The sequence below is a fragment of the Rhinoraja longicauda genome, chromosome 30 (assembly GCF_053455715.1).
Source record: "Rhinoraja longicauda isolate Sanriku21f chromosome 30, sRhiLon1.1, whole genome shotgun sequence".
NCBI classification, from domain to species: Eukaryota; Metazoa; Chordata; class Chondrichthyes; order Rajiformes; family Arhynchobatidae; genus Rhinoraja; species Rhinoraja longicauda.
Genome location: NC_135982.1, coordinates 13,720,664 through 13,745,538, shown reverse-complemented (window position 1 = coordinate 13,745,538; position 24,875 = coordinate 13,720,664). Strand labels below are relative to the sequence as shown.

The following is a 24,875-nucleotide window of genomic DNA, read 5'->3' as shown; positions in this document are numbered from 1 at the left end:
GGTATATACACAAGGAGAGATTGGAGAAACGTGGACTGTTTTAACTGGAGGCTAAAGGGGTGACCTGATAAACGTATATAAAATTATTAGAAGCGCAGGTAGAGCTGAGAGAGTCTTTTTCCCTGAGTAGAAATGTCAGATGTTTGAAGGTCAGAGTGGGAAAGTAAAAAGGAGAAGAGCAGAGCAATATTTTGCACAGAGACTGCTGGGTGCTTGGAATGAGCTGTCAGGGGAAGTATGATAATGGTGTTTAAGAGTCACTCAGACACACGAACAAGCAGGGAATAGGGTGATATAGACCTCATGCAGACAGGTAGAATTAGCTTAGATCTGCATCATGATCAGTGGTGGGTCGAATGGCCTGTTCCCGTGCTGTAGTTGTCTGTTCATCTACGTTTCGTAGAACATAGAACAGTGTGGCACAGTAATAGTCCCTTTGGCCCCCAATGTTTATGCCGACCATGATGCAAAGTTAAACTAATCTCCTCTGCCTGCTCATGTCAAGTCAAGTCAATTTTATTTGTATAGCACATTTAAAAACAATGCACGTTGACCAAAGTGCTGTACATCAGTTCAGGTACTAAGAAACGAACATACAATGGCACACAAACATAACAGCACATACATAAGCAGTTCACAGCGCCCCCTCAGAGGGCCTCAAAAGCTAGGGAGTAGAAATAGGTTTTGAGCCTGGACTTAAAGGAGTCGATGGAGGGGGCAGTTCTGATGGGGAGAGGGATGCTGTTCCACAGTCTCGGAGCTGCAACCGCAAAAGCGCGGTCACCCCTGAGCTTAAGCCTAGACCGCGGGATAGTGAGTAGCCCCAAATCGGCCGACCTGAGGGACCTGGAGATAGAGTGGTGGGTTAGAAGATTTTTGATATAGGGGGGGGGGTCATGATCCATAACCCTCCACTCCCATATCCTTGGACCTATCTAAAAGCCTCTTAAATATCACGCGTATCTGCCTCTACCACTACCCCTGGTAGTGCATTTCACCCTCTGTGTAAAGTATGTCCTCTAAAGATCTCCTTTAACCTTTACCCCACTCACCTTAAAACCTAAGCCCTCGTAAGCCTTGATATTTCTACCCTTGAGGGTAAGGGGGACGTTCACCAGTATCTCACCAGCACCTGCAGTCTCTTGTGTCTTCACTAGGATCTTGTCTGGAATGAAGTATTTCAGATATGAAAAGAGACTGGGGATATTGGATTTGTTTTTTTTTCCTGAAGAGAAGAGTAGACTAAGAGCGGACGGACATGCTTGAGGTTCATAAAATTATGAGGTGTATAGATAAGGTAGAAACATTTCCTCATATCATCGGTAGATAAATCTGGAGGATATAGATTTAGGGGTTAGAGACAGAGAGAACGTGAGGTGACCATTTTCATTCAGAGAGTGGCACATATCTAGAATGCACTGCTGGAGAGAGAGGTGGAAGCTAAGCAGAGGAGCATTTTATTTGAAATCTAATTGTAAATGTTTTTAGCATTTTAAACCCTTCAAAGGTCAATTGAAATATGCAACATCCAAATATCTAGATCCAGTCATCACATTATTAAAGCAGATGGAAAAGTGAGTCAATTCTGTGACAGGGCTACTCTTATAATCTCAAACAAAGACGAGGCAGAGTATAGGAAGGAGCTGGAGTCCTGAGTGACATTATGTCAAAACAACAACCTCTCCCTCAATGCCAGCAAGATTTTGACTTCAGGATGTGAAATGGAGTATATGCCTCTATCAGTGTCTATGGTGCCAAAGTGGAGATGGTTGCGAGCTTTAAGATCCCAGGCTTAAATATCATCAACCATTTTTCCTCGACTCACCACGCTGAAGCTAGGGCCAAAAAGGCACATATTGCCTCTGCTTCCTCGCAAGACTAATGAATCTTACCAACTTCTGTCGATGCACCTTAGAAAGAATACTATTGTGAAGCATTACAGTTTGGTTTGGGAACAACTATGCCCAAGGTCATAATAAATTGCAGAGTTGTGGGTGTAGTCCAGTCCATCACACAGATCAGTATCCACATCATCGACTCCATCTACACTTCATGTTGCCTCGGTGAAGTAACCAAAGATAATCAAAGACATTTGGACAGGTATGCAAATAGGAACGGTTTAAAAAGATATGGATCCAACGTGGGTAAATTGGGACATCTTGGTTGGCATAAACGAGTTGTGCTGAAGGGTCTGTTTCCGTGTTGTATGACTCTATGATTTTCTCACCCCAGCCATCCCATCTTGCCTCCTCTCCCATCAGGCAGAAGACGCAAGAGCTTGAAAGTACATCCACAGATTCAGGGGAACAGCATCTTCCCCACTGTTATCAGTCTACCGAATGGTCTGCCCATAAGCTCGGGTATAGTCCCAATCTTCCAACCTACCTCATTGCGAACGCTGGACTTTTTTCTGCAACTGTAATGCTATAATGTAGCAATGTTACATTCTGCAATCTGCTATTTTTCTCTTTGCATAACCTGTTTGGCTTGATTGTGAAGTATAATTTGACTGGGTAGCTGGCAAACAAAGGCTTTTCACTGTATCTTGGTAAACGTGACAATAATAAACTAATACCAATATCTATCACACAATGACCTTACTACCCACTTACTCCAGATTTACGTAAATACTTCCTTAACCACTTTCTTAACCATTATACTTTCAAATCCCAATTAGATGTTCACTTGCCTGAATGCCTCCATTGATTCCCTCAGTGCAAATCTATATTTGCTATCACTAGCCATGTCTCACTTGCTTCTCACAACGGTCAGGCAATGATCATCTCCAGCAAGGGAATGTCAAACCATCTACCCCACCATTATCATTGTTGAGTCCACAACATTAACATCCTGTGAGATACCACTACCCAGAAAGGAATGGATGGGTCTAATTAGATTACTACTGTTGCATCGGGAGCATGTCATAGTCTGGGTATCCTGAGGTGTGTCATTCATCATCTTATGCTCCAACGTCCAAATCTGTGACCTCAATACCAGGAGTGACAAGGGCTGTAGAGCACCACCACCTGAGGCTTCCCTACTAAATCACACATCATAATTTGGAAATAAGTTTTTCGTTTATGGCCACTAGTGCAGTGAGAAGCTTTTGTTGCGTGCTAACCAGTCAGCGGAAAGACAATACATGATTACAATCGAGCCATCCATAGTGTACAGATACATGATAATGGGAAATATCCATCAGTAGTGGTCTAAATCCTGAAACTCCTTTAGCACAGCACTGCAAGAGCACCTTCAACAGGCGAACTGCAGCAGATCAAATGGCTCAACACCACCTTCTTCGGGGATGTAAGGGATGAGCAAAAAATGTTAGTCTTGCCAGCAATGCCTACATCCAGTAAAATGAATTTAAAAATCCCTTTTATTATTCTCCATCTTTCACCTTCAGAACAGCATTTGTTTCACTGAGTACTTTGTCCATAATATTATCCTGAGCATTTTGATATACTTGTGCATCTGAAAATAAACCCATCTTGGCTTGACATTTTTGGACTGATCCCCATTTCACATTTTCTTTCCGACAGTAAATATTCGCAATCTTGTGACATTTCAGGAGATGGGGGGTGGGGGGTGGTGGATTGTCTTTTGGTGGTTTGTGCTCTGTTGGAACCTTCTTCATGAGGAAGTGTCAGGCAAAGATGTGGACCTGTCTCTTGGAATATTGCTGCCAGCTCCACTTCCCCAGCTTTCATGCTCCCATTCATCTACATTCATTCAGCCCACCGAACGATGAGAATTCTGGCAATTTTTCTCATCTTATCTTCCATTGTTTTGGGTACAACCGTGCCTGGCATTTAACCGTCCCTACCTTTTGATTATGCTCTCTGTAATGATTTTCATCTCCTGTAATGTTTTTCATGCTTATCGTTCTGTCCTTTTCTAAATAGCATACCTCCATATTATATTCAAGTGCAGTTTAGTTTCGAGATACAGCATGGAAACATGCCCTTCGGCCCATTGAGTCTCGCTGAGCCGTTCACGCTATTTTTATGTTATCCCACTTTCCCTCCTACTCCCTTCACACTAAAGATAATTACAGAGACCATGTAATCTACAAACTCCCTCGTCTTTCGAATGTAGGAGGAAACCGGACCAGCCAGAGGAAACCCACGCCGTCACAGGGAGAACGTGCAAACTCCACACAGTTGTGAGGAAGGGCCAGATAATTGTGTTCACTGGATGGATAGAGGCAGCTTGGTGAACTGGCCATGTCTTCAAGTTCTGTTTCAGTAAATGGAATGATCTCCTGAAACAAAAGAGTAGCTGAGCATCTTACCCTGAGGAAGGAGTCCAGTGACCCGTTCTCCATGAACTCTGTGATGATCATCACTGGGTTGCTTTTGGTGACTACTCCTTCTAGATGTATGACATTCGGATGATCAAACTGTCCCATGATGCTTGCTTCGCTCAGGAAATCCCGTCTCTGCTTCTCTGTATAACCAGATTTTAAGGTCTTGATAGCCACAAATATCTCCCTCTTTCCAGGTAACTTGAGATGCCCACTGCACACCTCTCCAAATTCACCTGATAAGAAAGCCAAAGGAATAATTGTCTCACAGCTACTGTTGGGGGGCAATTTCCCTACTGAGAACATAAAAGGATTACAAACAGTGAAATTATCATCTTTCCCTAATTAATCAACAATTGCCTGTATATGAACTCTTATTGGAGTTTACAGTCCATGGACAACTCCCACTCTTTCTGCATGGATTTTATCTAATCATCCCACTTCCTTTTCATAAAGCAAAATAAATTGAAACAGGTAAAGGCTATCGGGACCTCCTGTCTGCTCCACTGAGTAAGATTCTGGCTAATTTCTTACCTCCCCATCGCTTGCTGCACTAACACCATATTTCTTTCTTCCTTTAATATTAAAATATATATCAATCTGTATCTTGAAGATCTCAGTTACCGGGCAAAAACGGTCATTAGGTGCAGAGATTTTCAAAGATTCACTGTCATCTGATGCAGAGATATTTTTTCTCATCTTTGTCCTGAATCTTTGATAGAACCCAGAAGAGTACAGCACAGATACAGGCCTTCAATCCACAATCTCCGCACTGAACATAAACTAATCTCCGCTGCGTGGATCAATATCCCTCCATTCGCTGCATATCCATGTGCCTATCAAGAAGCCTCTTGTCCCTAATGTATCTGCCTCTACCACCACCCCGGCAACATGTTCCAGATACTCATCACTCTATGTAAATTAAAAACCTGTCCCACCCATCTCCTTTCAACTTTCCCCCCTGTCGTCTTAAAGCTATGCTCTTCTAGTCTTTGACATTACCACCTTGGGAAAGAGGTTTTGACTGACTGTCTTATCAATGTCTCTCATTAAATTTATAAACTTTTATCAGGCCTCCCCTCAGCCTCCAATGCTCCACAGAAACAATCCAAGCTTGTCCAACCTCTCCCTAAAGCTATTACCTTCTAATACAGGCAGCATTCTGGTAAAGGTCTTTTGCACACTCTTCAAAGCCTCCACATCCTTACAAGTAATGGGGTGACCAGCAATGCACACAACATTCCAAATACAGGCCTCACCAAAGTCCTATCAAGATGCAACAATTTTCTAACTCTTATATGCAATGCCTCGACTGATGAAAGACAAGCCTTTTTTTAACCATTTTATCCTCTACTTTCTGCTACTTTCAGGAAGCTGAGAGCTCTCACTTTTTGGGAATGTGAGTCCTGGTCCAAGCACCCAGTCGAGAGAAACATAATCTCTGCGTCTATCGTGTCAAACCTTGTAAGAACTTTACAAATTTCACCTTCGATTCTTCAAGGCACAACAAAATATAAACCAGCCTGCTCATACAAAAAGCTCACTATACCATGAATCAATCTAATGAACCTTTTGTAAGAAATACATCTTTCCTCAGGACAAACCTACACATAACATTGCCAGACTGTTTGACCAATTGACACAGCTGGGAAGTTCAACTTTTGGAATAAAGTATAACAATACACTATTTACCTTCCTACCTGATTGCACAATAGCTTACATAGTACAAGAAAACCTAGACATCTCTAAATACAACATTTGCCCATTTCTCATTATTTATAGAATATTTATAATATCTATTTTTGCACAATTACACATGCCATGTCCTGAACAGGTCCATGTTTCCTCAAAGCCCACTCTGTCACCTAGCTTGGTATCATCACCAAACATGGAAGCTCGAAGCCGTCACCAAAACACTGGATGCACTGAAAATAACCTGTTCATTTCTGGTACATGCTTCTCTAACTTTTAATCAATCCTCAATCCATGCCTGCATATACTCCCCAATATCATGTCCTCTAATTTTGCTTCATAATCTCTGATATATATCACTCTATGAACATAGGGTGATGCAGTGTGGAAACAGGCCCTTCGGCCCAACTTGCCCACACCGGCCAACCTGTCCCAACTACAGTAGCCCCACCTGCCTGCGCTTGGTCCATATCCGTCCAAACGTGTCCTATCCATGTACCTGTCTAACTGTTTCTTAAACTTTGGGATAGTCCCAGCCTCAAATACCTCATCTGGCAGCTTGTTCCATACACCTACCACCCTTTCTGTGAAACAGTTACCCCTCAGATTCCTCATAAATCTTTTCCCCCTCACCTTGAACCTATGCCCTCTGGTCCTTGATTCCCCTACTCTGGGCAAGAGATTCTGTGCATCGACCTGATCTATTCCTCTCATGATTTTATACACCTCTTGGCATTATGGCATCGTATGGAAGTCCAAATACATCACATCAACTGGTTTCACTTTACAATTCTACTAGTTGCAACTTCACAAACTCTAATAGATATGTCAAATGTCTCTCTTTCATAAATCCATGTTTGACTCAGTGCAGTCCCATTACTTACACTCTGTTTTCCCATCCTGTTTTGTGGACATTTCTTTCTCTGGAAGAATGCCAGTGGATCTGCCAACTCACCAGCTCCCAGTGTTCAGTGATTTGATTCAATGTTCCCATTTATTATCCCTATACATGCAGCAGTTCCAATCCTGTGCTCTGCCCAGTCCTCTCTGTAGATACTTTAAATGTATTCATGGAATGTAGACATCTCGAGTAGGACTGGCTTTTATTGTCTGTCTCCTTTCGCTCCTGCTTTCTGAGTGCTTCCTACGCTCAAGCAATCCTTGTGATGAAGGTAGTCATACCGTGCTGTTAGATAGGAAGATCAAGTGCTTAGATCCAGCAACAAAGAAGATATGATGAAGATCATGACAGATTTATGCTGCGATGAATGTACCAGCAATCTAAATGTTACACTGAGCCAGATAATGGGACCATTATCTTCCAAGGAAACAGTATTATCGTGTTCAGAAGGAGAAAATATAGCAGTGCCTGAGATTTAATGAAATGCCTGGAAGATATGTTGGAATTACCAAGAAGCTATAAGGGAAATGTAAAAAGTAAGTGATGGGCATTGGAGAAAAAAAGAGTTCAGAAGTGTGACCATATACAAAAGGTCAATTTTGAGTCAATCTCTGCTTTCGGTCACAATGATCATGTTTACTGGGCTACAAGGGGGAAACCTTCTCGGAATACGACCTGTGAAAGATGTCATTTTCAGTGAATATCTGGAGGAAGATCAAGCTGGATAAATCAACTTTTGAGTAATCATTGATGAAAAAGGACTGAAAATAATTTGATTGAAAACATAGTTTGTGTTATGCTCTTTCACAGAAATATTTGATCATGGATATGTGATGACAAGTCTGGGGCCAACATTGAAGAGGATTGCAAAATTAAATGGGGTATTGGAGAAATGACAGAAGGATGAATAACGTTCCCATCTGGGGTTCAATCTTTCTCCCTTTGTCCAGTCTCTTCCCAATCACAATGAAGTAACTTTTCAAGCTACCTGTCCTCGGCTGGATTATTTTCACCGTGGAAGTCCGGGCCTCTGCATGAGGACAACCCTTTGTTTCTGCCTTGAACATGACTCCTGCTGTAAAACCTTATCACACCTGTTCTAGCAGTACCACCGTTTCCCCCCCCCCCCCCCTCCCCGATTCCCTCCGCCACCCTCCTTCACAGGTGCGCCTGTCCTTACACCAAACAACTTTCCTAAATCCACCTAGCTCCTTCATATCAAATTTCTAGCGTTGGGATTACACCACCCAGCAGATCAAGTAGCATCAATGGAAACTGAATTAATCTTTCATACAAAGTCTTTGACATGAAACAATTAGTTCTGTTTCTGCTTCCACGCCACAGATGACGTCTGACCTGCTGAGTGCTTGCAGTATCTATTTCAGACTTTCAGCATCTGCAATTTTAACGATTTTTATTTACTCTTTGGCCCTGGAAACCTGTATGCATTCAAGCTGTGTCCGTCCCTAGGTGGGACATATCCTTCTATGGCCCCCTCCTTCATCTCATTTTACAATATATTATTAACAGTATTGAATCTCCTTCTTTGGTGTTAAACATCTCATTGACTTTACTGCCACTTTTAATCCTGATCTCGCTTTCACTCCATCTATCACTGACTCTTTTCTTTCCCAATTTTCTTGTTTCATCCCTGTATTTCAGGGGTTTAGTTAGCAACTAATGTGCACTGCAAACTCATGGATTTCCACTCCTACCATGACCACACTTCTATCGCTATGTTTTGTTTGGGGGTTTGGGGGGAGGGGGGATTCCACATCGTGCTACAAAACTCCAAGCCTCCATCATGTCTCTTTGAACATTACCCCCTTCACACCTCTACGTCTGCAGTGTCTCTTTTTACTCACCCAAGGTTTCCCCTCCATCAGAGTTGTTGGGGTCCTCGACTGTGTGCAAGAAAGTCTAAGGTAAGTTTATATAAAATGATGCAAGATGGCTTTACAAGTACATACACATAAATTCAAAAAAAGGGTATGAAACAAAATTACTGAGCTGCAGGTGCAATTACCTCACGGGATTCCAATTGTGGTCATGAGAGGGACATGGCGGTATGAATTTTACATATTCTTGGACACCGCCATTCAACAAGGGCAGGGAAGGGACAATGAGAGGGTGAGTTGCAGGAGTGATTGGCAAGCACATTGCAGTTCGGGCAAGAGGGAGAGGATGTGTTGGAACGATGGGCGGATGGGGATAAGCTGGGGGTCTCTTTACAAGGAAGAGGTTTGGGAGGGAGCTGATCAGGAGATTTTTTTAAATCACAAACATTGTAAACCGAGCACATGGAGCAAGAACTGCTTCCATTGGAGGGAGTAGTAATGGACACTGAGTGAGAGTGATTGGCAAATTAACCAAAAGTGACATGAGGATATTTTTGATGCAGCAAGTAGTTGGAAGTCCGACATTCTTTGCTGGGGTGTGGTGGAAGTAGATTCAATTGCTGTATTTAAAAAAAGACTGGATACGTATTTGAAAGGAAAAGATTTTCAAGGTCAGGGGAGTGGGACGAGCTTCCTCTTGCTGTAACCATTCCATGAGCTGTTCAATTCTGCTCCCAGTTTTGTCCTGAAGTGAACAAGGATTGGACGTCCCTTGCTCCTGTCCGCTGACCTCCACATTCAATGGAGCATCACTGTGGTTGCCATCACCTCCAACTTGAGCTTCTAGCCACCCCTTCCCCTCCCTTCTCAGCATGGCAATGGAGCGTCTCCCAAGGAACATTTTGGTTTACTCTCCCATCTTCTGCAACATTCACTTCTCTCTCACAGCACATTCGCAAGCAATTGCACGACAAGTAAAACCCATCTTAGTTGCTTGTTCCATTTGGTGTTCATAATGTACACGCTGCTACAATGGAGAAACTGGACAGATCGGGCAAATACTCCCACTCAGTCCACAAAGGTGAGCCAAGCCATCGGCTGCCTTACACTTTAATTTTCCACCCTGACCTTTCTGTCTTTGGCCTCCTGGGCTGTTCCAGTGAAGACAAATGCATGGTCAGGAAGACCATCCACTAGCAGCCCTCAAGACCCAACATTGAATCAGCAATTCAGGATAATCAGCCATTCCAGTCTTGCATCCCACATTACCAGCAGTCAGATGCTTCCATTCTCTCTCCACTGGTGGGTCCATATTTCACACATGTCCTTATACCTACACCTGACCCATTCACTCCTTTTCTTGATTCACCAGCCCTCCCCTCTCTCAGCAGGCACCAACAGTACATGGGTCAATTTACACACCTTCCCTTCTGCAATAGAAGGGTTTCAGTGACGCTGAAGAGGAAACCAATTCCCATTCATCTGAAATCTTTGAATGGAGCAAATACACAAAGAAGATTGAGATGAAATGTGAAGGGGATGGGAAAATGGATGAAGTTTCTTTTTAGTTCTTTCTAGGATGAGTGTTGTTTAAGGCTGCGTAACTTTCCCTTCCCCAATTCCCTTTAAGTGGTAGCGACTCATTCTGTTGTCGAGCTTCCATTGTACCACCAGGAGTACCAGTATTTAGACCCAGCGACAGTGAAGGATCACAGGGTGACGTGGATTTGCTGTCAGGACGACGTGGGACTCACAGGTGATGGTGATCCTATAGCTTAGAAATTCATCTGTTCAAAGTCAGCAACGGGTGATGTGTCTTACCCTTCAAATACCATTCACTTGCTCCTTCAGCATTATGGAAAACTGTTTTTGTTTTTTTGTGAGTGAACAGAGTCAGATTTACAAATCTCAACGTGGTGAAAATTCTTGCCAGAAAAGCATTTTGGCTGTGGCACAACTATTAATGCCACTGGGCGGGCGTACCCCAACCTATAAATCAGAAACAGATAGAGCACAAGAAATTGCGTACCAAAAATAACCATCCTTTTAAACCCTCACAATCACATTCTTGAACTCTCAGAGATATTCCCTTTCTCTTTATCCAACCCCTCACCTTCTCAGTAATTTAAAACATTGTTTTCTCACGTTTCACATTATGACCGTGGCTCTGTCACCTGAAAAATTAACTCGGTTTCTCTCTCCACAGATGCTGCCCAATTGCCGAGTCTTTCCAGCATTTTGATGATAGCATCTGCAATTTTTTTAAAAATGTTCATCCTTTTCAACACCTGACATTAGCTTCCGATAGAAATTATGCAAAATGCTGCATTGACATGAATTCTATTTGCAACACCGGTCTTGTTTATGCGCACAGACCAATTTCCGGGCCTTTACACAATTCTGTTAAAATAGTGCTGTGCAGTTCACAATCAGCCCAACACAGAGCAATTTACTGAGAAGTTCAATCTCTTACCCTTTTGGGATATTTCTTTAAACTAGCACCTATTTCCTGCCATTAAACGACCCCAAATGACAACAATATTCAAGAAGTTTAAATTGATGATTTTCAACTTCACTCATCTGAAATACTTTATTGATAATGAGGAAGCACACTTTTCAATCTATCCTGGTTCTTATGAAAGAAGCAACTGCCATTTGACCCCTTTTGTGGGTGCTTTACCATTAAACAAGATTAAGAATTATCTTCATACTGAATTGCTTTCCTGCATTGCACCCCATATCTATTGATCTTGAACATGTTCCGTGAATGAGACTCCACAGAGTTCAGATGTTCACCGAACACCGACTGAAGCGGTCTCCTTGTTATTTTCCTTATGGGGTTTCTCCGAGTGCTCCGGTTTCCTCCCACATTGCAAAGATGCGTAGGTTTGTAGATTAATTAGCTTCTGTAAATTCCACCCAGCATGTGGAACGTGAAATTGAGTTAACATAGGACCAGTGTACGGGCGATCGTTGGCTGGCATGGACTCGGTTGGCCAAAGGGCCTGTTTCCGCACAAAATCTCCAAACTAAACTAAACTACACTAAACTGTTATCGAAGGAATCAAGCTGGTGAAAATTTGCTGCTCTCTCTATCACATCTTCCTGTAACAAGGAGATTAGATCTCTCAATGCTCAAGATTTGGTCTCTAGATATTTGGAGCAATATGACTCTTCTCTGTTAATGTCCTTTCCTAGTTTAACTTCCCAAAACGCATCACCTTGCACTTGTCATGTTAACTTCCACCTGGAATTGATCTCGTTTAGCTCGGGAAATTATCCAGACTTGTGTTGGAAGTCATCTGACACCTTCACCTCCCTGCTCCAGACAATCAATGCACCCCTATCTGAACTCACTGTCTTCCACATCCTTCTCCAAGATAAATACAGATGAAAAGTATTAATTCAGGACTTCACCCACATTCCATGTCTCCACACAAGAGGCCCGATTCTTTCCCCAGGTACCCCCTTGCTTCAAATACACACATAATGACATGATTCTCCTGGATTCTATCAGCCAAGGACGTGTCCTGACCCCTTTTTTCCTTCCTAATTTCTTTAAGCTCACTCCTGCACATGCACATGACATACGTATACATATATAGGATTCTGAGACATAAATAGGGTAAGAAAGTCAAAGTGTTTTTTTGCATGGCTGAGGTATCAAAATCAAGAGGGCATAAGTTTAAGGTGCGAGCAAGTATCTGCTTCCAATCGTCTTCTTCCAATCTATCTTCTTCCATTCTTTTGCCAAGTTTACTTTTAAACAAATTGAAAATATCCTTCCCCCCAAGATAGGATCATTTGAAGACATTGTATCATATCATATCATATATATACAGCCGGAAACAGGCCTTTTCGGCCCTCCAAGTCCGTGCCGCCCAGCGATCCCCGCACATTAACACTATCCTACACCCACTAGGGACAATTTTTACATTTACCCAGCCAATTAACCTACATACCTGTACGTCTTTGGAGTGTGGGAGGAAACCGAAGATCTCGGAGAAAACCCACGCAGGTCACGGGGAGAACGTACAAACTCCTTACAGTGCAGCACCCGTAGTCAGGATCGAACCTGAGTCTCCGGCGCTGCATTCGCTGTAAAGCAGCAACTCTACCGCTGCGCTACCGTGCCGCCCAAAACCACCTTGAAATTTACAAAATTATGGCCTCTGATTTCAAAGTGTTCCCCCACCGACACTTCTATCATCTGCCCAGTTTCAATGCCTAAAATAAGATAGAATGCCGTTTCATTTCCGGTAGGATTATTCACTTACGGTCTCATGTTGGATGCACTTAACAAATGTCAACCTAAGTTCCTTGTACTAAGACAATCCCAGACCATATCTGGGAGGTCACAATCCCCCTCCGCTATAACCCTATTGCTGTTAAACCTCTCTGCGATTTGCTTACACATCTCCTCCTCTAATTCCTGCTGACAACTGGAATTTCCACAGTTTAACACAGCAAAGTAATCAACTCTCTCTCATTCCTAAGTTCTACCCAAAGGGGTTCATTGGACGATCCTTCACGTCCTGTCTGTTTTTCCTCTGACATTTGAATCGGTCTTTGTTAGACTGTTGTTGCATCCTTTCTAACAGTGAGTCCGTTTCTTTACTTTACCATTCTGACATCCTTCTCATGGTTTCACCCATAGTTTCGTCCTTCATGGTTTCACCCATTCCTTCTCTCCTGAGATGCTGCCTGACCCGCTGAGTTACTCCAGCATTTTGTGAAATAAATTTCTTACACTGACATCCTTCTTAGTTGTCACCCTTCGTGCCACCTGACCGCTGATGCCTTGCATCCTGTGTCAGATCTTTCCATTAATCTCCTGCAAATTCCTCTTATCTGAAAACTTATTAATATTTAAAAAAATCATTGGCCTGAATTTTTGATTCTGCTTCCCTGTCTTCAGGAGGCTCTGACTCGTACAAAGGCAGCATATTATACTTTTGAGTTCCAAAATATTGATTGGAAGTAAAGGTTAGTGACACCAGAAGATTACTGCAGTCTGATAAAATACAGGAATCGTTATCCTACTACTATTTAACATGACTGTTAGAATGAATGCATACCTGCACCAATAACCTGTTCAATCTTCACACAGGACATGTCAATCTCTTTGGCAAATTCCTTCACAGCCTCATTGGGATCTTCATAAGTGAAAGGATCAATATAAATCTTCATGCCAGGTGTCACTGCGAGGAGAAAAATTACCTGTGAGAATATTCCTTCATGTTCAGCAAGAGACTACAGTTTCCAAGAAATCTACTGTGAGACTATTCGGGGACTTCTACGGGTTGAGAATTAACAGCAGCTCAAATAAAATACTTTGTAAGTCGGAACAAATGAAAAAAAAACGTGGACACAAAATATTCTTCACGCTGTTGCAGTGAAATCATATCTAAAATTTTTAGAAAGCTCAATACGTATCGTAATATAAATGTACAGTACCAATACACTAAAGTTTCAATGGAAGATGGAGGTAGAATAATCACACAGGATTTATCATACTCGGTCGAATTGGGTAAGATGAGGTAACCAAAGTTTTCAATGAAATTCTGAGGTTATGATTCTCTCTCTGGATACAGAAACAGAGTTAATGTTGCAGGTCCTGAAAAGTTAACTGTTTCTCTCTCCACAGACACCGCCTGACCTGTTGGGCGTTTCCACTGGGTGCTTCCAAAGTCTCTGCTTATATTTCAACTTTACAGCATCAGGGTGTGTTTTTTACACACAGTTTGCCCTCTGCATCCTGGCAGAATCCGCTGATCAAATCTTGAATTGCACCCTAATTGTATTGTATTATAATTAGTCACCAATTTTCTGTTTATTTTAGGTCATGGTGAATCAATAAATTAAAAGATGGTATTGCCACTAACCATGGCCACTTGTATAATGCTGCAGTTTGTCCGTATATTCCAAGTCTGCCCGATCAAATCCTTGTCTCCTGCAAAAGATGAAGCAGAGGAGAACTCAATCAGTGCACACAGTGGGCTAACAGACCCGTAGTTTGACTATTGGTTTACCAACATGATTTCTAATTCATTCAATTACAGAATTAAGATGAAATTACAGTAGGGGGCAGTAGTGGACAATTGTGTGGTGTTGGATCTTCAAAAGAACAGTTGTATTCTGTGTCGACTGCATATTTTGAGCGGGAACTGAAGACATTTGCAGTCTGTACTAGTTCTATCCAATATTTCTTGACCTACATTTCTCACTTCTATGGACATACAGCACAGAAACAGGTCATTCATCTAATTTGTCCATGCTGATCAAGGTGCTCATCTACATTCGCCCCATTTGCCAATTGTCGACACATCCTTCTAAACCGGTCCGATCGATATACCTGTCCAAATGTATTTTAAATGTTGTTATAGCATCTGCCTCGACTACTTGCTCTGGCAGCCTTTTCCACATAGGCACCACCCGCTGTGTGAAAAAATGGCTCCTTAGGTTCCTGTTAAATATTTCCCCTCTTACTTTAAACCTAGGCCCTCTTGTCCTTGATTTCCCAATCCTTCTCTCTCTTTACCTCCTCACATTAATCTATCAACCAATTGGTTTTGCAAACTGCGCATTGCCATTTTACCATTTACTGCATCTTATCATGTCTCTGCATATCAGAAATGAAGTTATTATAGGATTGTAGGAGAGCATTCACCCCTTTGGATCCTTACAATTCCCACAGAACAATCCCTTTAATCCGATTCACCCTCCTCTTATGTCACTGTAACCCTGCGATTTGCTCTCTCACACATGCCCAATAACCCCCCCCCATTTTACTCATTGTTTCATACTGGAAAGTATATCATACCTGCCAGAGGAATAAATCAAACAAGGGGTCGTGCAGCAAAAAGAGTTTAGGATTTTTTTGGAGTTACCTGCTGCAAACAACGAGAATGACTACAACCGCAATGATGATGACAAGGCCAGCAGCTGCAGATCCAATGATGAGGGGAAGTTTCTCCTGTAGACTAGTCTGGTATTCAGCTGTTGACAACAAAAAGCAGACATTAAATGGGGTATCCATGCAGATTTAGTTCAGAGTTAGTGAACCGTATTTCCTTAACAAGCCTTTATATATTTTACCAGAGTTTAGCACAGGAGTTGAATCTAGCTGTTGGAGTTGGCACTTCCAATTGGTATCAATGGCTTTCAACCATTGGAACATTGGTATCAATGGCTTTCAACCATTGGAACTCCAGTGAGTTGCAGGTACCATCGCAACGTTTAAGAAACATTTAGACAGGTACATGAATAGGATAGGTTTAAAGGGATATGGGCCAAATGCTGGCAGTTGGGACTGGTGTAGATGCGGCATGTTGGCTGGCATTGGCAAGTTGGGCCGAAGGGCCTGTTTCCACGCTGTATGACTCTATGAGTTCTGAATTGCCAAAGCTCACTGTGGGATAGCTTTGGCACCTCATCTGTCAACCAGATCTGGCACTCAAATGAAACACTGGAGTCCACTTTCATTCCAATGGCAGGGCCAGTGCTACCAGGAGTCCCTGCCAATAGGCTGCTCAGTTGCAGAATGCAAAAGTTAATAGTGACAGATCTTTGTGTGACTGGGGGCATATTACTGCCGTGGTTCCATAGGGTTTAGTCGACTATTTCTGACACCTCGCTCCCCTTTCTTGATCTCTCTGTCTCCATCACAGGAGGCAACTGTTATAAATCTACCGGCTCCCACAGTTATCTAGACCACACTTCCTCTCATCCTACCTCTTGCAAAGATGCTATTCCCTACTCAATTCCAGCCAATGGAATGTTGGCATTCATAACAAGAGGAGTTGAATATAGGAGCAAAAAGGTCCTTCTGCAGTTGTACAGGGCCCTAGTGAGACCGCACCTGGAGTACTGTGTGCAGTTTTGGTCTCCAAATTTGAGGAAGGATATTCTTGCTATTGAGGGCGTGCAGCGTAGGTTTACTAGGTTAATTCCCGGAATGGCGGGACTGTCCTATGTTGAAAGACTGGAGCGACTAGGTTTGTATACACTGGAATTTAGAAGGATGAGAGGGGATCTTATCGAAACGTATAAGATTATTAAGGGGTTGGACATGTTAGAGGCAGGAAACATGTTCCCAATGTTGGGGGAGTCCAGAACCAGGGGCCACAGTTTAAGAATAAGGGGTAGGCCATTTAGAACAGAGGTGAGGAAAAACTTTTTTAGTCAGAGAGTTGTGAATCTGTGGAATTCTCTGCCTCAGAGGGCAGTGGAGGCCAATTCTCTGAATACATTCAAGAGAGAGCTAGATAGAGCTCTTAAGGATAGCGGAGTCAGGGGGTATGGGGAGAAAGCAGGAACGGGATACTGATTGAGAATGATCAGCCATGATCACATTGAATGGCGGTGCTGGCTCGAAGGGCCGAATGACCTACTCCTGCACCTATTGTCTATTGTCTCCACCGTGTCTGCTCCGAAGATGGGGCTTTCCATTGTAGGACATCCGAGATGTCCTCTTTCTCCAGTAAATGCGGATTTCCCCCTTCTGTCATAGGCGGGTCCCACACGCACATCTCCTCTGTGTCCCGTTCTTGTTCTCCCTCCCCACAGTCGGAACAAGGACAGAGTTCCCCGGTCCTCACATTTCACCCCATCAGCCTCTGCATCCAACACCTCAAAATCCCACATTTCCCTCACCTTCAATATGATCCATTAGTCACAACTTTCCATCTCCACCCCTTTCCACCTTCTTCAGAGACCGCTCCCTCTGCAACTCCTTGGTTCACATCTCTTCCCACCCAAACCACCCCAACCACAGGTACATTCCCCTGAAACTGCAGGACATGTAACACCTGTCTCTGTACCTCCTCCCTTGCCTCCATCTAGGGACCCCAGCAGTCCTTCCAGTTGAGACAGTGGTTCATGAGCACCTCCTCTAACCTTCTGCATCCAGTGTTACCAATGTGGCCTCCTGTGCGTGGGCAAGACCAAGCCTAAACTCAGCCACTGTTTCACTGAACAATTGTGCTCGGTCGGCCAAAGCCTACTGGATTTCCTGGTTGCTAAACATTGTAACTCCCCTTCCCATTCCCACGTAACCTTTCTGTCCTGGGCCTCCTCCATTGTAAGAGTGAGACCATGCGGGTCCTGCTTCTCCCCTTTACAGCTCTCCCCCGACAATCAGTCTGAAGACTGGTCTCAAAACATCACCTATCCATGTTCTCCAGGGATGCTGCCTGATCTGCTGAGTTACTCCAGCACTGTGTTTCCTTATACCATTGGGTATCGATTTGGTACATATCTTCATGGTTTAGATGTAAATGCAGGTCACATGATAAAGATGTTGCAAATTATACCAACATTGGCAATGACCATATACTACATGAAATGAGAAATATCTGGTCAGTTAAGTGGTAAATGGCAAATGGAATTTAGTTCAGTAGTGTTCGTTATGATGGGGACACAAAAAGGGCTATGGGTAGGTTAAGGGAATGGATAACCAGTCCTTTCACTTCACTTGTCTATAGATGCAGTATAAAGCCGGAAAATATGAGGTTATATGACCTTGTGGAGAAATACATTTGAATCTGATGGGAGGAATGCTGTGAGGTTGCTCCCCCTAATGAAGATGTTTAAAACTGGGGTTCATAGGCACAAAATAAGGGTTCACACATTTGGGAAAGAATCTCTCTCTCAGAAGGCAAGAACCTTTGGAATTTTGTAGTTAGAGAACTGAGACACCGACCCTGGCAGGGATTTGAACCTCTCAGAGAGTCATGGGTGAGGGAAGAAGTTTGCTACTCTTTATCCTTTCTGTGCCCTTCATAATTCTCTATGCCTCGATCAAAAGACTCCACCTCTCCAAGGAATTCAAATCCAGTCTATCTTGTTACTCTCCTCATAACTGAGCAACATTCCGGAATAATTTTTGTACCCTCCAAAACAAAATGATATCCTTTCAATATTGTGGCAAACAAATGTGAAGCAATATTCCCCACTAATGTTCTATAAATCTGCACCGTAACTCTCTGCTCTTATATTCTGTGTTCGTGTTAATGAAGGCTGTCTTTCCATAAAGCCTTGCCTTTCCCCCTTTTAACTTGAGCTATGCCCTTCATGGGTGTTTGGACCTTGCACCAGGGTCCCCCTGTTCTTCAGTATTCCCTACAACCATCCTATCCATGATATATGCCCTAACGTTGTATAACCTCACCAATGCACCACTTTGCTCCTATTGAGATTGTATTCCATCTGATATTGCGTTGCCCATCTTATCAGCTGATTAATATCTTTTTGTGGCATGAGACTATTCTCTTCGTATCTATTTTACCACCAATTTTCATGTATCTGCAAGATCACTGCAAGATTTCCCACATCATCCACATCATTGCATATGGCGAACAGTGGGATCTCTGCGGTCACAGGCTCCCAATCACAAAAGCAATGGTCCACCATCAGCTTTTCAAGTAACTTTTCACCAAACCTTAGTTTTTAAAGGTACAGTAGCAGAATCAGGGAACAAGGTGTTATAAGAAGGTGTCTGAAGAAGGGTCTCGACCCGAAACGTCACCCATTCCTTCTCTCCCGAGATGCTGCCCGACCTGCTGAGTTACTCCAGCATTTTGTGAATAAATAAAGGTGTTATAAGACATGTGGGATGCTTTGACTATGAGCACAGCCACAGACCAGATGCTCATGTTGGTCGTGCTAAAATGGTGTCTACACACAAGTTGTAATCACCTTGAGCATTGCATGCAGTTCTGGTCAAATTTTACCGTAAAGATGCACTGTAACTGGGTACACATGGAAATAAAGAAGCCATCATTGCTTGAGCTGAACCAGATTCCTAGCACAGCATGCTGGTGCTGGTTGCACATCCCTCCACTGCTGCCAACCATTCCTTTTGGCACTGATTCACCAGTGCTAGTGTCTGGGCCAAGTACACCTCAGATGCAACCACTTGATATTAAACCTGGTAACTATTTCACGCCCCGCATTATCCCAGCAACAGCAGAAATAAATGACACACGATTCAGTGGGGCCAATAGCAAAATAAAGTCAATACTAATAATCTGCCAGAAAAATATAAATCCTTAAATAACTCTGCACGTGACAACATCTCGAATAATGAAATAACAAGGACAACTTGAACCCGGTGGGCTTGGCTGTAGTTAAGAGGGGCTAGGATTGTTAAGGATGTTAGTGTCTTGGGTGGTGAGCTGCAGTTGCCTGACTTCCATTATCTACTTGGAGAACCCGCTCTGGAGATACAAGTGCACAGTTAGAACAACACTTCAGCTGATTGTCCAATTTCATTTGAATCCACAGAGTTCCCATGCTGCTTAAAACTGACCAGTGAGACGGGGTGACTGACGACAGAAGGGCAAAATCATTGAAAATATTGCAAGATCTGCTCAATACTCATAACTGGCTTCTTACCTACAAGTAGGAAAGGTTTTATTCACTTGTCTGGCTAAGAGGTTGTTTTCCACACTTTGGTCTCCTCAATCACAGCGGGGAGGGAGGGTGGAATGTCAGCTGCCTTTGTTTGGACCTGGTCTAAACACAGCGCGGCAGCCAGTACAATGGCTGGTAGCCAGGCGGCAGTAAAGGGGCCAGCGTAGAGGGGAGGGGACCTGCGGGAGTAGCAGTAGCAGAGAGGGCAGCGGCAGAGAGAGAGAGCAGAGGGGGCAGCAGCGGAGAGCAGGCAGGCCACTGCAAAGGGGGCAGCTGAAGCAACAGTTGTGGCAGGGGAGCAGCAGAGGCAGGGAGAGCAGAGGAGAGCAGCTTTATCAGAGTCGCTGCCCGTGACACCGGGTGGACAGGCAGAGGCTGATTTTCCTTGACCGTGTCACAGCAGCAGTGACTGGGGGTGGCACAGGATTCACATCAGGTGCCGGCAGACATCTGCAGCCTCCTGGGGAAAGACTTGCTGCTTGCTGGACCTCGTGTCCACCCGTCTCTCAATGCCACCACTTCCTTGCCTCCAGATCCTTCCAGGGCTCTGCTGGAGACATACAAGAACATAACATGAGGACCAGGAGCAGCAGGAGGCCGCGAGGCCGCGAGGCCCCGGCTACGCCACGTTGAAAGACCACGGCTGAAGGCACTGGCCTTCTCTTTCTGTCTGATTCCCATGTACAGTTCATCTCCACATCGAGCACCTCCCAGCATGCAGCCCACCACTGCTTCACGCAGGCCGGTGGTGGGTGGGTAAGGCTAACCTTGACTTGGGCACTTGGTCTCTCAGGCTTCCCACCTGCAAAGTATCGATGGCCATCAAAGCTAAGGCGTCTATCATCCTATTAAAGTCAAGGTAGATGTTGGCAACTGCAGTCGCATTATACGTTTGCACAGAGACATCCGGTGGTGCTAGACGAGAAAGTTTGCTTTCAACTGTGAGAAGGTCACTTGCAGCCTGGGTCAATTGCTGGGACCAATTGTCTACAAAGGAAGTCACCGCAAGGGCATACCAGGCCGCTTCCGATCACTGCCACAGTGGTCATTCTGATCCAAAGCACGGCTATGGAGTTGGGTCCTTTTAATACCTGTCCCTGACCCTTGTCTTCAGTTACTTGTCCTTCCTGTGCACATTCTCTGGGCCTCAACACAATTGCACCCCTGGCCGATCACTTAAGGTCATAAGGAACAGGGATATCATTCGGCCGCATAGTAAGGGGATATTGGATAGGTTGGATTTATTCTCATTGCTACTCAGGAGGCTGAGTGGATGAAGCTTCTGAAATTATAGGGAGCATTGATAAGATAGATAATCAGAATCATTTTCCCCAGGGCAGCACAGAGGTAGAGCCCACTGCCTTACAGCGCCAGAGACTCGGGTTTGATCCTGACTATGGGTGTTGTCTGTACGGAGATTGTACGTTCTCCCCATGAACGTATGGCTTTTCTCTGAGATCTTCGGTTTCCTCCCACACTCCAAAAACGTACAGGTTAATTGGCTTGGTATAAATGTAAATTGTCCCGAGTGTCCCGGGTATGGGGAGAAGGCAGGAACGGGGTACTGATTGAGAGTGATCAGCCATGATCGCATTGAATGGCGGTGCTGGCTCGAAGGGCTGAATGGCCTACTCCTGCACCTATTGTCTATTGTCTATTGTCTATTGTGTAGGATCATGTAAATGAGTGGGAATTGCTGGTCAGTGTGGATGCGGTGGGCCGAAGGGCCTTCTTCCGCTCTGTATCCCTAAACTAAAACTCGAAGAGTCTAGAACTGTTTGGCACAGGTTTAGGGTGAGAGGGAAGAAATTTAAGGGATATCAGAGAGGTTGATTTTACACAAAGCGAGGAGTGTTTATCGGGAATTAGCTGCAGAGGAGGTAGTGGACGCAGATACAGTTATAATGGTTAATAGGTGGACAGATGCTTAAATGGGAATGGAGCAGAGGGATATGGGTCTAAAGAGGGCAAATAGGATTAGTATCGATGGGCAATACGGTTGGCATGGATGAGGTGGGCTGTTAGGGCTGTTTCGGTGCTGTACAGTTCTACGATTCTATAAATGCTCCGTCACATGCTCACATACGGTCTTACTCTAACACTCATGCACATACATCACAGCTTATACTTCAAGATACTCAGCTAAAATAAGCACATCTTTGCTTTGCAATACATTCACATGTGTTTTCCTTCTCACTTTGGGTACACAATCATTGCCAGAGACTCCAACCTCAGCACTTTCCATCTGATCATTGCTTTGGCAGTGCTAGGCATTTTGGGGAGATTGCCACAAAGTCTCCGGTTAACAATATCGAAGAGAACATTGCCAATGACGGTTTATTTACAACAAATCTTCCTACGAGGTCCAACTTCCGCCACATTCCACAATCTCTTCTTGTGTGAATGTTTTTAAGCATCACCATAATTTGTCTCCTCCCCTCACCAGGACTACAACCTTGTAAGAAAATAACTGCAGATGCTGGTACAAATCGAAGGTATTTATTCACAAAATGCTGGAGTAACTCAGCAGGTCAGGCAGCATCTCTCAGGAGAGAAGGAATGGGCGACGTTTCGGGTCGAGACGTCGCCCATTCCTTCTCTCCTGAGAGACCCGAAACGTCGCCCATTCCTTCTCTCCTGAGAGATGCTGCCTGACCTGCTGAGTTACTCCAGCATTTTGTGAATAAGGATTACAACCTTGTTGCTTCAATCAACAGATTCCCAGTTGTCCAGATCCAAATACCGAGAAGAAATGACATCAATAGATTTGACATCTCAAGTTGCCAGATCACCTCATAGCACCAGGTGGTTCAGGGGTAGGGTCTGCAGGTGGAGGCTCAAATGTCCATGGCAATGCACAGGGTAAAGAGCTCACATATCAACTGTCTCAAAAGTAAGAGAGACACAAAAAGCTGGAGCTCCACAACTCCAGTTTTGTGGGTCTATCTTCGGATTAAACCAGCATCTGCAGTTCCTTCCTTCTCAAAGGTGAGGCTTCGTGGGCTGTCATTGAAACATAACAAGCTTCTTATGGGGTTATGACCTGACGATTCCCCTGTTTAAGTGTTTCGAACCTGGGATCAGTGTTCATGAATCAGAGGCTGGCCAGAGACGAGGAGAAATGTCTTCGCCCGGAGGTTGTGGAATGTTTGGAGTTTATCCAAATGAAGGCTGCTGTGGTTCATTATATCCAATGCCAATGTGGGAAATGACAAACCCCGGATCAGCAAGGAGGGAGAAAGATAACTAACTCAATCTCAATACTTCTCTGACAAATTGTTTGGAAGACCATCCCATCATATTCAATGCCTGGTCAAACAGAGGGAAAAACATAAGATGGTGACCTAGCCCTGAAAACATTACAACGTCATCCAAGGAACCATAAAGATGTCTGCATCACCCATGCTACGACAGATACCATTGACTGCTGCACTGATCTTTGCAAATCCATCCCGTTATTTCCATCAAACTGCCCCCTAAGCATCAGTATCAATAGAAAGGAGACAACAGGGGCGTGGCTGTGTTCTGCAGCTGCGGCTCACCGGCAGTCTCTCCGGTTTTTTTTGGTGTTTTTTAGTCAATGTTGATGTTAAATGTACGTTTTGTTTTATTTTTAATTCTGTGTATGTAGGGGGGTGGTGGGGGGGTTGGGGGAAACCTTTTTTTAAATCTCCTCCTCAACGGAGATGCGACCTTTACCGTGTCGTATCTCCGTTCGCGCTACGGCCTAACATCGTGGAGTCGGCGGCCTCCAGCTGGGATCGACCTCGAAGACTCCGGTCGCAGGGCCTGGACTTACCATCTCGGAGGCTTCGGCCGTTGGGCCCTGCAGACCGCAACATCGGGAGTTCGCAGGTCCCTGGCTGGCGACCGGCTTTTGGGAGCTCCAGCCGCAGCAGCTTCGACCGCCCCGAAGCACGAGGTATGATCGACCCGCTCGCAGGCCCTTCATCGCCCTGCGTGGCTCGGCCGCAGCACTTTACATCGCCCGGTGGGGGCTCAGGACTCTCATCGCCCTGCTCGGCTCGGCCCTGGGACTTTCCATCGCCCGGTGGGGGCTTCAAGGGGTTGGGAGCCTCGATCACCTCGTGGCGCCACGGGAGAAGAACGAGGAGGAGATAAGACTTTGCCTTCCATCACAGTGAGGGTGTGCCTAGAGCAATCACTGTGATGGCTGTTTTGTGTAAAAAATTGTATCTGTGTGTCTTGTGTTCTTTAATGTCTACTGCCGGACCCTGACGTGAGAGGACGCTGGCGTTGATTATTCGCCGCTTTTCCGTCAGGATAGTTTGTCTGTTTGCCTGTTTGTTTCTATGTTAATTGTATTTGTAAAGCGCTTTGTGCATGTGTTAAGGCGCTATATAAAATAAATATATTATTATTATTATTATAAGCAACTGCGGATGCTGGTTTACAACAACAACAAAAAAGAGACAAAAAGAGGCTGGAGTAACTCGGTGGGTCAGGCTGGAGAACATGGACAGGCGACCATCCGGGTCTGGAGAACATGGACAGGTGACCATCCAGGTCTGGACAACATGGACAGGCGACCATCCAGGTCTGGAGAACATGGACAGGCGACCATCCAGGTCTGGAGAACATGGACAGGCGACCATCCAGGTCTGGAGAACATGGACAGGCGACCATCCAGGTCTGGATCCTTCTTCAAATGGGATCCTTCGTGACAGCTTCGGAAACGGTCTCTGTGGAAGCGGATGGGAAG

General features: G+C 44.4%; 1 protein-coding gene across 3 annotated transcripts in view; it reads right to left on the bottom strand.

Moving 5' to 3' along the window:
* LOC144608065 (ephrin type-B receptor 2) overlaps positions 1-24,875 on the bottom strand; it is an 81,559-nt gene that overhangs the window by 8,737 nt on the left and 47,947 nt on the right. The window contains exons 7-11 of one of the 3 annotated variants that reach the window (XM_078425341.1): positions 15,628-15,736; positions 14,623-14,690; positions 13,816-13,938; positions 8,765-8,803; positions 4,295-4,542 (exon numbers count right to left, since the gene is read on the bottom strand). In XM_078425341.1, coding sequence (XP_078281467.1) covers positions 4,295-4,542; positions 8,765-8,803; positions 13,816-13,938; positions 14,623-14,690; positions 15,628-15,736 — 587 coding nt within the window. Of the gene's footprint in view, positions 1-4,294; positions 4,543-8,764; positions 8,804-13,815; positions 13,939-14,622; positions 14,691-15,627; positions 15,737-20,616; positions 20,703-24,875 lie in introns of those variants that run through there. The other 2 variants (XM_078425342.1, XM_078425343.1) reach the window with 2 other exon arrangements.